Source organism: Drosophila sechellia, chromosome X (genome assembly GCF_004382195.2).
Source record: "Drosophila sechellia strain sech25 chromosome X, ASM438219v1, whole genome shotgun sequence".
In the NCBI taxonomy this organism is placed as follows: Eukaryota; Metazoa; Arthropoda; class Insecta; order Diptera; family Drosophilidae; genus Drosophila; species Drosophila sechellia.
Window position 1 is genome coordinate 20,753,806 of NC_045954.1, and position 13,264 is coordinate 20,767,069.

At 44.1% G+C, this 13,264-nt stretch overlaps 1 protein-coding gene across 1 annotated transcript; it reads right to left on the minus strand.

Annotated features, from left to right (window-relative positions):
- Window positions 1–5,533: 5,533 nt before the first annotated feature.
- Window positions 5,534–6,581, minus strand: LOC6615157. The gene is made up of 2 exons (XM_002039537.2): window positions 6,271–6,581; window positions 5,534–5,998 (listed from the first exon to the last, which is right to left on the minus strand). The coding sequence occupies exons 1-2, from the start codon at window positions 6,335–6,337 to the stop codon at window positions 5,718–5,720; spliced, it is 348 nt and encodes a 115-aa protein (XP_002039573.1). The 5' UTR covers window positions 6,338–6,581; the 3' UTR covers window positions 5,534–5,717.
- Between the last annotated feature and the right edge of the window lie 6,683 nt (window positions 6,582–13,264).

A 13,264-nucleotide genomic window follows, 5' to 3' on the forward strand; every position in this document is an offset into this window, starting at 1 on the left:
GTAGATTACCTATATTGCGAAATCGGGTTTCAAATCCCATGAGCGTTAACTAAATGTTTTCATATTTAAATATGTCTTAAGTGTGCCTTAATGTCTAAATAAAGATGTATTTTTGTATAATTTAAAAAAAGTTGAGGAATCAAATATCCCGGCTTGGTGACAACTTGAAAAGGACCGATGCTGTCCGAAAATTCCAGGAAAGTGACCAACTGCGGTTAGTGATAGGCAGGCTGTCAGTTCGGTTTCAGGTTGAGTTTCTTCTTCGATCGTTGTCGTTTTCGGTTTCTTGGTTTCGACTTCGATTTCGGCTGGACTCGGTCTCCGACTTGGAGGACGCAGATACTAATGAAGTGCTCGCTGGTCCTCCAGTGGTATCCGTATCTGTAGCTGGGCCCCAGGGGCGTTGTCGGATGCATTTGGCAAATAAAACACCTACCGACAAGCCCGATACGCCAGATATATGGCAGATAGGAGGAGGCCCAGCGTGCCGTCCACACAAAAGGACAACCGACAACCGACTCGACTGCAACTGCTGCCAAGGATTAAAAGGATGAGCAAGTTGGGCAGGATGGGCAGAATGGGCCCAAACAGTAGGAGCCCATGGAGAGGACCGTCTCGAGTGAGAGAACTGCAGCTCCGTATCGAGAACTGCAGGGCAATTAGAACATTATCAGGCGGCAATAATCGGCTCGTTTGCACCCAAGTGTCGTCCTGTCGTAATAATAAAAGGACCTCTCTCCATCTCGTGGGGCAGTGGTAAAAACAACAGGACATCTACAACTCGGGCTCAGTCGCAGTCTCCGTCTGTTTCTGTCTCTGTATCTGGTGCATTTCTGTTTTCCATTTACCATTTTCCATTTTCAAAAACCCAGATAGGCAGGCGACAATGTCGGCGGCGACAGTCGGGCATCAAAGTCGATTATTACAATTTTCGGGATTTGCCTTAAATCACGCACCAGCAGTCGGAACAACTCAATTAAAATTCCTGGAATGTAGCGCAACTGCTCTTGTGTCCTTTTTCCAGGCGGTTTTGTGGTTTCTGATGTGCCCAGCTCCTGCTAATCCGTTAAATTAATGATAATGCGCGCAGCAAACTCGTAAATATCGTAGGGCCAGCCGTTGACCATTGTAGTGTCTGCTGCTGGCCAGAAGATCCCTAAAACCCCTTATCTTGGCCCTAAATTCCTTTCACACATGTGGGAATCTGGGGCATACCCCTGGGGCATTTAGGGAGCTTAGCTGAGCTGTTTGAGAAGCGCGGAGATGGGTCGTCTGCGCTGTGCTTACATATTTGAACATATTTTTTAAAGGGCACATCACTAGACAATGCACTTAAGTTCATATAATATCGGAGTTTGTTGTCCCCAAAAATGAGCTAGGTTGAATGCTGGAAATCAAATTTAAAAGTATTTAAAGTTTCTTTCAAATGAGTGATTATAGCGATGAAAAGTCTTAAAGAGCGGCTGGTTTGGATCGTTTGTGGCTAATGAGCATGCGCAGAGATAAATCTTCTCCCTTGAATATTGACCATCATTTGACCCACTGATTTGAAGCAACCCTAGCGGCCATGTTTGACCAAAACTGGGGATGGATGGGATAATATCTAGATTTGGGGATGCTGGGGTGCTAAGGGTTAATTTTCTGTACTCCTTATCCTTTGGCTTTAAATTATTATTAGAAAAGAAGGTGGCATATGGACTTAACTTAAAACATGTAAAAAATTAGCTTAGCTTGGCTAATTTAGCTTATTGTCTGTTCCGTAAATTCCGTAAATGTTCAATAGTAAGAACAAGTATGTTAAATTCCTTTTTAAATAAGTATTTGGCCCAATCCCCGACTCTTAAGTTGGCCTTAAGCAGACTCTCGTCCTGGCCAGAATAGTACGACATCCTGCTGACCGTGTTGTTTGTGTCCACGTCCACGTCCTACCCAAGCCAGAGTCCAGCTGGTGACGAAGGCAATTTGCATTTGAAGGGGTCGTGTTAGCCACTGGGCGACAGGCATTAAATAATTAACTCGCATTCAACATTTATAAGGACACGGGGATCGCGAGGAAGGGGATTTGCTGGGCTCAGACGATGTCAAGTAATCCCCAAAAGAAAACATTTAACATACGTAAGTGCCAATTGAATTAAAAACCAATAATATCAACCAAAAGTGACGAGCGGAAGAAGGGCAGGGGATTGTAAACGGAACATGTGTAGAGATATTTATTTAACAAACATTGAGAAAATAACAAGAACGAAACCAGAGGCACGCAGAAAAAACACACTAAGAGAAAATGATTAGCTCGATTAACTATGGAATACGTAAACACTTTGGTAATAACTGGTTTTAAATTTCAAAGAATAGAGTTTATATGGAATTATGAAGTTATTTTTAACAATAATTTGTAACCTAATAACCCAATACCTATGCTTTATAAACGGAGACATACAAAAGTTGGAGTGTAAATATTTTTGCCCTGTGAAACGAAAAAAGCGGGGAAAACCCATGAGTTTGGGGAAAAGGGTCTGGCGACAATCGAAATGCGAATGGAAAATCAAAGGTGAAAAGATGTGAAAAGCAAACGAAACGTGCACAGGGGGCATTTAACCGCCCGTCCATTTCCCTTTTCCCATTTCCCGCTTTTCCACCTTCCACTTACCACGTCCGCCTCCACCACCACCTCTTGCTCCACCTCCACCTGCTGCTCATGGGTAAGCCGCTGCTGAGGCACACATGACGTATTGGCAGGCGGTCCCTTGCCCCCATTTTTCCGCTTTTCCGCTTTTCCTGCTCGCATTCGCAACTCCGGGGCACTTGAAAGCCCGGGCATATCTTGATTGTTTGCATGTAAATCTGCACAAAATCCCTAAAGTACCCAAGTACCTGAAGTACCCAAAGGAAGACACAGAGTCCTCCCGATTTCCCCGCCCCACCTATCCCCCTGGCCCCAGGACGATGATGTCCTTGGCACAGCGCATCGCATCGCATCGGATCGCAATCCCTGGCACAATTGAACCGAGTGGCGTCCTGCGAGGAGGTGGGTGAGCTGGGTTACCCGGGCGCTTATTCCAGGTGTGTTCGTCCTTTGTGACTGGTTCAAGGCGCTGCAGGTGTCTTCTGCATTGTTCACCGAGCTGAAGGAATATTTTCTGGCCACCCAACGGAATAGCTTGAAAACCCAATTTTTTGTAATACGAAGAAATTTTAAAAGCGTCGCCTAACTGAATGATATAATTTAATGATGTGGAATACATTTAAAATATTTTTAATGTAAATATTCCAGATAATACATTTTTATTTACTTCGGTTGCAAAAATTCAATTAAGCGCTAACGTTTTTGATTAAACTGATCAAATTATATAAACATGTGATCAACACAATAAAATTGATAAAGGTTTAAATAAATAAATTGTATGTCGAATTATAATTATTAAATTTAATTGTTATTAAAAGTGTGACTTTCTAGGGATAAATATAATTCGTAACTATATGAAGTAGCACCTTCGATTGGTCCTTTCAACCGAATTCTTAAGGACTCTCTCTGCGCCCTTCCTTTTCCCACATTGCGTGGCCAATTTTCCGATTTTCTACGATTTTCAACTGCTCGTTTTGCACCGTTCTTCAGGCAGAGCTACCTCTGCTGCCCATTTTCCATTTCCGTGCATTTTTTGCCCCGTCGTACAACTACCTTTATGGCAGCCACGCCCACTGCATTTATTGGAATTTCACAATAAACTAGCGTGGAGCTGCAGAGTGCAGAAAAAAGAATGTGATACTCGTAGGCCAAAGCCAAACCATGGCATTTGTACAAGTTTTTGGTTTGGCCGGGTTCCCCTTTTCCCTTTTTTTTTGCAGCAGTCCCTAAGGTCTTTTTTCCTTTTGTGTTTGTTTTTGTTTTTTGTTTTGCGAAGGATGTAATTAAAAAAAGGGCCAGTGCAACAGCATGCTGGCGCAGACAAAAAAGTGCTTGCGAGCTTGTAAACTTTGCAGCACACGACACTCGAAGTTGCGACAACAGAGCCCCCCCTCGGCACACCCATGGCATCCCTTTTTTTAGCCCCCTCTGGGTGCCAAATCGATGAGCTGCTCTAACGATATCCATAGCTCAAAGCCAAATCTCGGCACAAACAGGATATACATATGGCTCGGCAGTCAAAGTCAATCCTTCGCACAGGACCACCATTTCCGCCTCCCTACACAGATTTCCCAGCCATGTTGTCGATGGGGCCGCATCCGTTGCGACTTGGGTTTTGTAGTCAAGTCAGCTCCTGTTTTCCCTTTTGGCCACCTCTCTCGCACGATTTTTTTATCGTGCCTTTGTTTCTTATCGAGAGAGAGTCGCTTTTTTCTGCGGCTATTTTCCCTGTGATATTGAGCCGGCTGGCACTCAAAGGAAAGCCAGTGCTGGTGCCTTCCCCCCGGACCATCCACCCAATTCCACCCATTTCCATCCAGTCGCCGCCTTGACGTATTCGGTTTAGTGTGATTTGTATGGATGAAAGGCGCCCGTGGAAAGTGTGTGTGTGTGTGGGGGGGTGGAGAGCTCGGGCTACGCTTGCATTGCGATTTCATGCTCAAAAACGCTTAGTCCCCGTTCTGCCCATTTTCCCTATTTTCCCCACTTCCCGTTTTGAATGCCCGGCAACAGGAGATGGATGTGGGCTCAGCCTGGGAGAAGGACTCGTCTCCTGAAGACAATAAGAAGAAAACGGCATTGGATTGCCATGTTAGGGAATGCTGCAACTGCATTCTTGCGTTAACAATTACTTCAGTACATATCTGAAAGTCTAACATTGTATCTAAAACAAAGTCCCATTACGTAATTATATGTTAAAACATTTTTGTCTGCTGTGTAGTGGTTTTGGCCATCCTCACGGGATTCATAGTAGCGTCTAATGTATATGTTTTCATGCCCATTTCATTTGATCCCCATCAACGCACATGCAACAGAAATATATGAATCTGGGAAAACATATATTCATAAATAACTATATGGAGAAATATTAGTTGTACTATTTATAAGTACTTATAGAGAAGAATTCGAATACTCGTACTTTTCACATTCAGTTCCCTCTAACCTTAGGAAATTGACTCTGGATTCTCCTACTACCACGCCCACGAGACCTAGCTTAATCACTTTACATTTTCCACTTCCACCTGTATCTCATAAACGCTCAGTTTTTCCACTTGCCCCAAACGAATCTAGTGAGCAAGTCCCAGGAAAACGCAACATTCGTAGCCCATGTTGCACTCGCATCCGTTACATGACGGCTTCTGTGTTGCTGGTTGTTGGTTGTTTGGGCCTCGCTATGATTTTCCTTTTGGCCTAGACACACAATTCACCCATTTACAAAAATACACGTGATGGGTATTCTGGTTTCGTGATAAAGATCCACTTAATGGACTAAAAGATATTATAAAGCTTATGGAAAATATTACTACGTGCAGTCAGATTAAAATATTTGACTGGACGCCTTGTTACTACCACATATTTGACCAATATTTCCTTTACTACTACTATGATCATTTTCCATGAAATCGAAAATTATGTTGTCTTAGCCCATTTATTAGCTTTTGAAATTGCGATTTAACAGGAAGGGAAGCGATTTATCAAACAGTTGACGGAGGAGTATCCTCTATTTTTGTTTTAAACGGAAAAGAATGCAACTTTCGAAGTCATCATTTTCGATCACTTGGAAAAGGGGCTGCGAGGCTTGGAGACTGGGGTCCTACTTATCAAACCGCCCCGAATGGAGGGCGTGGCGGGACACAAATGGCTTGGCCTTCGGTTTGCGCAACTCCACCTCGTTGGCCAGCTCCTTGTATTTGTCATTAATGTACTGGAGTCGAGAGCTGTTCACAGTGTTGCGTCGACTTAGTGGATTGCGCAAGGGTGTGCGGGGGCGTGGCTCCGCCACGGCCTGCTCCTCCTTATCCTGTTCGACCTCCTCAACATTGGAAGGGGACTCTCCATTTTGGAGAAGAAACTGCGCCTTAATGCGTTGCGAATCTGTGAAAATTAAGAATATTTATGTTAGCATTAGCATAACATGCCGAATTGGTCGATCCATGTCCGTCTAGTCTTTTAGTCCTAGAATTATCTGCTTTCAACAAGGCCCTCTTCATATTGCAGATAGTATATAAATAAGTCGAAACGGACCTAATATATCTTATAGCTATGTATATTTTATAAACATACTTCTTGCTCTGCTTTAAGTTAGCTTATCATTCGCTGTTTGCTAGTCTATGATAAGCTTAAGCTACTAACTTAACTTAACTTACCATGGCACATCGATCGCAATATCTTTTGAGTCTGCAGAACAGATCGCATCTTGAAAGTGCCGAGCATCCTGTGAATTCGCAATCACTGCGAAAGGAGATGATGCCTTTAAGTTGTGTGGAGAATGTATGGTTGGCTGGATGAACACGATTTCACTTGATTTTCTATTCCCCTGCCGGTAAGTTGCGAGCGTTCCGAATGCCGTACTACTTTTTTCGATTTTTCCGGGGGGAGCGTGTAAAAAATGAGTTTGCCAGAAAGTAAAAAGTGCACGGGAAATGGAATGAAATGAAGTGCCTGGCTGTGAGTGGAAAATCAGAGCCTCCTGCCCCCCAAAAATGCCCTGATGGCATCCATTTTCATTCGCCCACTTCGCTCCCGCTCTGCTTTTCCCCACCATTTTCACATTTTCCACCGCCCACCAGCGCTCCCTTTGCATGCATATTTATAGTTCCGCTTGTTGACAAATATCGCGCTCTGTTGACTGACGGAAAATTCATCGGCGGAGCGGGAAAGTCGGGAAAAAGACGGAAGCTGCACTGATTAGAAACATAGTGTGGTGTCCACGCTGAAAAACTGCTGGTGATGGCAGAAAAAAAGCACGCACACTGGCCGTGTGTCCAAAAAATGCATCGAAAAACCTTCGGAACCGACATGCCCACCCTTTGATTACTTCCCATTTTGTTGGGGGACCAAGAGCATGCAGTGAAGAAGTGCAGGAATTTAGAAATTTAGTTTAGATGAATTGGCAGCACTTTGGAGTTTAAAACCGGAAAAATCTATACAAAATCTACGCTTTTTAGTTGGGAAATTTTTTTGGAATTTTGAAACATATTTTAAGGTTGTCGTAGATATGTAACTATAAGTTAAATGATACAGCTGTATTTATTTTAACTTTGATATACAGACTTGTCCCAGTGTGTTATTTGCTTACTTGTTATGCCAGGCCCTGAATAAATATAGGGAATGAATAGTTCGGCGGATTTCGAATGGGAATTCTTTCAAAATGCACTTGTCCTGGGATTGCATATTCTGCAGAGTCCGTTTTCCACATACCCCCACCTAAGCAAATCCCGTGCTATGAATACAAAATGGCAGCATCGATTGGTGAGCTCGAGCCGCATATTTCAGCGATTGAAATATTAATGGGTGGCAATGGATATAGAGAGGATAAGGGATCCGAACCCGGATCGGGAACAGGAATGGGAATGGGAACGGGAACGGGATCGATGGCAGCGCCGGCGCTACACTTTTCTTTGTTCAGCAATTTGTGGCAACAATTGGCACAAAGGGCGGCGCACAATAAAAGCCACCTAAGACTACAGGTTGCACTCTCATGTGTGGACTCGGATTTCGGATTGCAGTGTGCGGATTTGAGAGTTCCGAATTGGTGTGTTTGTAGTTTGTATCTCCCATTTTCTGGCTATTAGCATTCGGCTAAGCCGCACTTAGGGCTAATATATGCATGCCCCGCAAAAGGATTCCGCAGACTGGCTGTCTGGGATAATCCTCCATCGGGCGATCGTGCAGGTCCTTTGTTCGCTGCGTGGTGTGCCATCCGTGTGTGCCATTGTGCAACCGACACTTGCCCACGCATCCGGCGAATGCGATGCACCTATGCATATCCAACTGCACAAAAGCACACCCGGCCACAAAGGACCTCGCAGGATGCTGAATACTGATCACTGAATGCTGAATGCCGAATGCCGAGCGGGATCGATCGATAGCCCTTTGTCCTCCTCCGGCTTCTCTCCGCGATCCACTCAAGATAAATTAGGCCACAAAGTGTGTGTAAGCTTAGCCCGGATTAGTTTCCATTCCGGGGGCTTGAGCGCGGCTCCTGGCCCATGAATGTGTGCTGTGCTGGGCTAGGGTTAGGTAGGCGGGAGATCTCAGACGGCGTGTCTTCCATCTGATTGCGGCCTTCATGTGAGGTATGAGGTATACACCAATATATGTTATATATATATCTACATATATGAATATATGTTTTTTTAATAAGTTATTTTGAACATAAGACCCCAATATATGCAAGAGTTGGATTATATTTCGTAGTTAAATTGTTAAAAAACATCTAATTGCAGTAAGGACCTTCGCAAGTAGTGTTCTTTGCAATGGAACTCCCAAACGTTTTCCACCTGCTAAGACTCGTGTCTTTCAGCCCCTCGAGAATCTGCTTGTGATCAATAATTTTGCGACTCTGCCTGATTTTCCTCGCAATATAAAGGGCAGAACGAAATCACCAGGCAGCTGAAATTGTGTACATAAAAAATTACAATACAGAAAAGTTTATTACGAGAAATCCATGAAAATCAATGGAATGCGAGTAATAAACAGGGCGAGGGGCCGGCGTAGAGTGAAGGGGAGTGCAATTATTAAAATAATGTCCACAGGCCATTGAGTTCATAACGCGAATGAGGCCGCAATAAAATAAATAAATGAAGAGGAACTTGTCCTCAAATGAGGCATGCAAATGTCGCCAGGCGAAATAACAAAGGACAAGAGCTGGTCGGCCAAGGGGAGTCCTCGCAGCAACAGAGCCATCAGCTCTATCATGACCACGTCCTGCTCCTGCTCCTTCTCCATCTCCTGGCCCATCCCGCCCTGAAATTTATTAAAAACAAAGAAGGACGAAAATAAATCCGGAGCGGAGAGGCCCGGCGAAAATAACAATATCCAGAGCGGCGGCGACGTTCGATGGTGGATTGCCCGATTTTTGGCCATTGGCCACAGCTGTTGGCCTGATAGATTAAAGGGGCGGCCAGATATTAAATCTGTTCTCTTACCCGCTGCCGCATTCCTCAGCCGCGGAAAGGTTATCAAGGAAATAGGCTATCCGGAAAGGGGAGGAAATCGAGCAGATATCTGGCGGAGATTCTTAATCCAAGTATATTTGGGGAGATTTTCTGTTATTCTCCCTCGCTTTTTACTCTAAATTAGTTTAATTACCTAACATTATCTGAAGTCCAATTCGACTACATACTTTTGAAGATACCAATGTATATATTATAAAATATTATACAATTTGTATTTAGCATTTACTTACTAAATTTATTATTGCACGTATAAATTACTCGTAGAAAATAGATTTCACAAAAGCTGCTTTCCCGCCAAACTCCGCCTGGAAGCCCTTGCATGTGCAATTTCCCACACGAAGACCATTAAAAATCATTTGACACTTTTGCCAATAAATGTTTTTGGGCAGGATTAGCGCTAAGGAAGTGTGACTGTGACCAGGGCAGTTCCATTTCCAGTTTCAGTTTCAGGATCACAATTCACAGACTGGCCTGCGGGCAAGTACTTAACCCGCTGCTGGTCGAGGGGGTGGAAAATGGCAAGCAAAAAAAAGGAGGAAAAGACGGAGGACAAAAAGTTGAGAAGTTCAAGTGTATAATTTCGTAACAATTGGGACAGTTTTAGTGCTTCGCCGGAACAAAAAGGAGCGAGGTTTTCGGTGTTTTGCTGTTTTGGTGTTTTGGTGTCGGTGGTTGCTCCTGTGTTTCCATTGCGTCCCTTCCATTTTCCACTTTTCATTCCCCGAAACTTAAATGCGGTTTCGTGTTACACATGTGCGTCTAATTAGCGACTGCTTAACGATAACAAGGACGAGGCGACGGGTCGGAGGTCCTGTAACTAATATGCCAGAAAATTAGGGGAAGGCGACCCGTTAACGAGCATGAAATTATTATCGAACTGCGATTAATGGGTCCTCGCAGGATGTGTTGGGCCAACACACTTGTCCTCGGATGTGTGAGGGTCAGGTCGCATCTCTTCAACTTCCAAACTTCTCCCCCTCTCAACTTATCAGCTCCTCAAGTGCATCTTCCCTGCGTTGTCCTGCAACACTTTTCACACGAATTCCGGCGCCAGGACCTCAAGTGCACTTCCGTCTGGAACTCTCCGGAGATTCGGAAAACTAGGACCTGCGACATCTGCTTGAATGTGCCTACTACTTAGCATATATCGAGTGTGAAATGCCCCAGGACTCAGATTCCAGTTGCTAGATTCCAGTCTGCAGGATCTGGAATGCGGGGGCTTAGGCAGCCGGATTGACTTCTCCGGGGGCTCGGCTAAGCGGATTTGAAGCTTTGGGCGTTAATAATTGGGGCCCCGACCGCTCCGATAAGTTAAAGCTGCCGCTGTCCGTTTGATCCTTTCCCAGAGTACCCTGTAAAACGGAAGGTGGGAGGGTCCGCCTGAGAATTTGTACCGCTTACCGGTTTGAATAGTGGAAAATGTTTCTTTTTCGTCAATCTTGGCATATTTGTTTAAATATAAATTGAAAATCCATCGATACGACGAATGTAAATTATTCACAAGCCTTGAATTTATTTATTTTTATTATTTTATTTCAAAGTACTGAAATTACCTCTAACTATTTAGCTCAGTGAAAATATCACACATGACTGTGAGCCTAAGAATACGAATTCAATTTTTTCCAGGGTATAACCCATCCTGCTTGCCAGGTCCTTAATGCAAAGGATCTCCCCTAAATTTTTTTGTTTTGCCTTTCTTTTGTGCAAATTGAGTTACCCCCTTTAGCCCAGAGGCGTCGGCGGGGGACAGTGTAGGTTTCTGGCCCGGCTTCGGGTTCTACATTGATGCCCACTTTGTTTTAATGCGCGCTGATATGTGAGCCGCAGGGCTTAGGCCAGACACATTGGCGCAAAAGAAAGGGCAAAAGGTCTGGGAAAGTGGGGTGGGGAACGGGGTGGAGCGGCGGAAACGGGGGAAGGACGACCCATGCACACATGACCAGCCCCACCCACTTTGAAAGGCCGGCTTGGTGTTGATTTTTCAACCGAATCGAGAAAATTTGTTGGCCAAGCTCCGTTGAGGCGTAGACCATAATCAACTTCAGTGGCCAAGACTCAATTTATTTTTCGGCTATAACTTACAGCAGCTGTGTCTGCACGGTGAGAAAATAGGGGCACCAAACGTGAAAGCTTTAACGGACAACAGTTTCAGTGCAATTAAGCTTCAGACTCATGTTTTTATTAATTCTAAATGACCCAGCCATGCAAACATAAAGTGCAACGAATTTCTTGATTTTCATTTGTTTAAGAAAATGAATACAAACCGTTGGTGATTTTAAAAGTGCCAAGAAATCGGAGTATTAGCCGATAAATTTGCAGAGATGCGATATTTCAGCAGTGTGTGCGTTTGCATTTGTGATAAAATGAAATGGAAAAAGGATTTCCGACTGCAGTCCCTTGGTCACGACCACGCCCCCGTTCCGCCGCCCCTCTTCCGCTTGGCTCAAAGGTGTAAATTTTATTTGAATTATTCGCAAAAGGTCAACAGCAACGTGTTTGTGAACGTATTTCCAGCTGAATTTTGGCTTAGTTTGTTACGTGTTCGGAATGCGACGGGTTCAGTTCTGTTCTCGAATTCCTCGGCTATTTCGGGCATTTGAAGTTGGTTTGATTTAACTTCCGGTCATTTCATTTCCTCTCCTATTTTTTAGCTCCCATAGATGAAAAGCCGAACGCAATGGAGGGAAATGTACACAGAATATTCAGTTCGCCAATGGACAAGTCAATTTGGACAGCCAAAAGTCAAATTGAGCTGCATGTATTTTCAGAATTTTGTTTCAAATAAAGAATTTAAGTAAGTTCCACACTTTGCCTGCGAAAATAATTGAGGAATAATTTGCAGTATTGACATTCCTTCGGTTTCTTCTCAAGTTCAGTTGCACAAGCTATAATTCTTGTTGTCTAAAATGGTTCCTAAATCAATATATTTTGATGTGATTACCCTATTTCTTAATTCATATTAAATCTTCATACATTTTAAATCTAAATCTTGCAGTTTTTGAGTAATTTTTGTGATATTTGCTGCGTTGACCAATAAATATTCCTCTTGAAGTCAGTTGCTATAGGTATTTAGTAATTGAATCGATTGACAACTTACTGATACTCCCGCCATTTGCCGCTGGCCAGCTGAAAATTGGTCACACGCGGCCACTTAGCACTTCAGATAATGACAATAATGATCACCGATCTGGAGAATGGATCACACCTCGGCCAGCAAAGCGTTGAAAATGCGCCAAATTGAGCTATTGTCCATCCTTTCGATGCGCTGCGATCGATGGGATGCACGGATTCCACGTATACTCTGTGGACTGCCCGCTGTGGCCAAACGACTGCGGTCGACCCCACAACATGACAGGCAAAGGAGCAAAAAACATAAAGGATCCATTCGCAGGACAATGCTGATGGTGCAACGAATCAATTGCCACTCACCCAATTGCCAATTGCCGAGTAACATTGCAGCATTGTTCCTGATTTCTGGGGTTCTATTTCTGGGTCCCAGGATTATCTGGCGAAAAATTGCAATTTTCATGCTCAGCAACACATGCCAAGACCGCTGGCGAAAAGGACACTCCCATGTGTCCGTCGCCTCTGCCGCTTCCTAGTCACTACTCCCTAGCCGGTCCACTCGACACTTTGTGCAGTTCTGCGTAATAATGTCATCAAATTGGCCGTGCGATGCGATACAAAAATATATTCCTGGCCCGTGGCAAATGGCACATGTAAAAGTCCTGGCAAATAGAGAGATGTGTCGGGCTCTGACTGGAATTGTGGGGATGGAGCGTGGAAAACAAACTGCTGCTGGGAGTGAACTCGACTAGAACGGCGAAGGAGGCGGTTTCCTTATTGAGAGCACGGCAAAATTACTCGGCATTCAACACGTTCTGTGGTAATTAACAAGATCTCCAGTTATACGATTGAAGAGAAAACTAAAGGTGCTTAACATCGTTAACTTCTTTTATTTAAAAGGCAGTTCTATTCAAATTGGGAAACTATTACACATAGAAAATTCGTTTCCCTCCAGCAAATCACCGGTGAATCAGTTGCCTTTCTCATACACATCGCCCATCGCTCTGCAACCATTTCAGAGGGGATCGTCCGCACAGCTCTTGTCCAACTGTCGCAGTAAACTCGATTTCATTTGGCAGAGTGCTCCACTTGGAGCCCTTGTGTCAGTTATCCG

Bases quoted from the DNA above. Each gene is read 5' to 3' on its own strand.
- LOC6615157 (XM_002039537.2), bottom strand. From the start codon at position 6,337: ATGCTCGGCACTTTCAAGATGCGATCTGTTCTGCAGACTCAAAAGATA. The intron at 5,999-6,270 runs GTAAGTTAAGTT...TAATTTTCACAG, and splicing joins ATTGCGATCGATGTGCCATG to ATTCGCAACGCATTAAGGCG.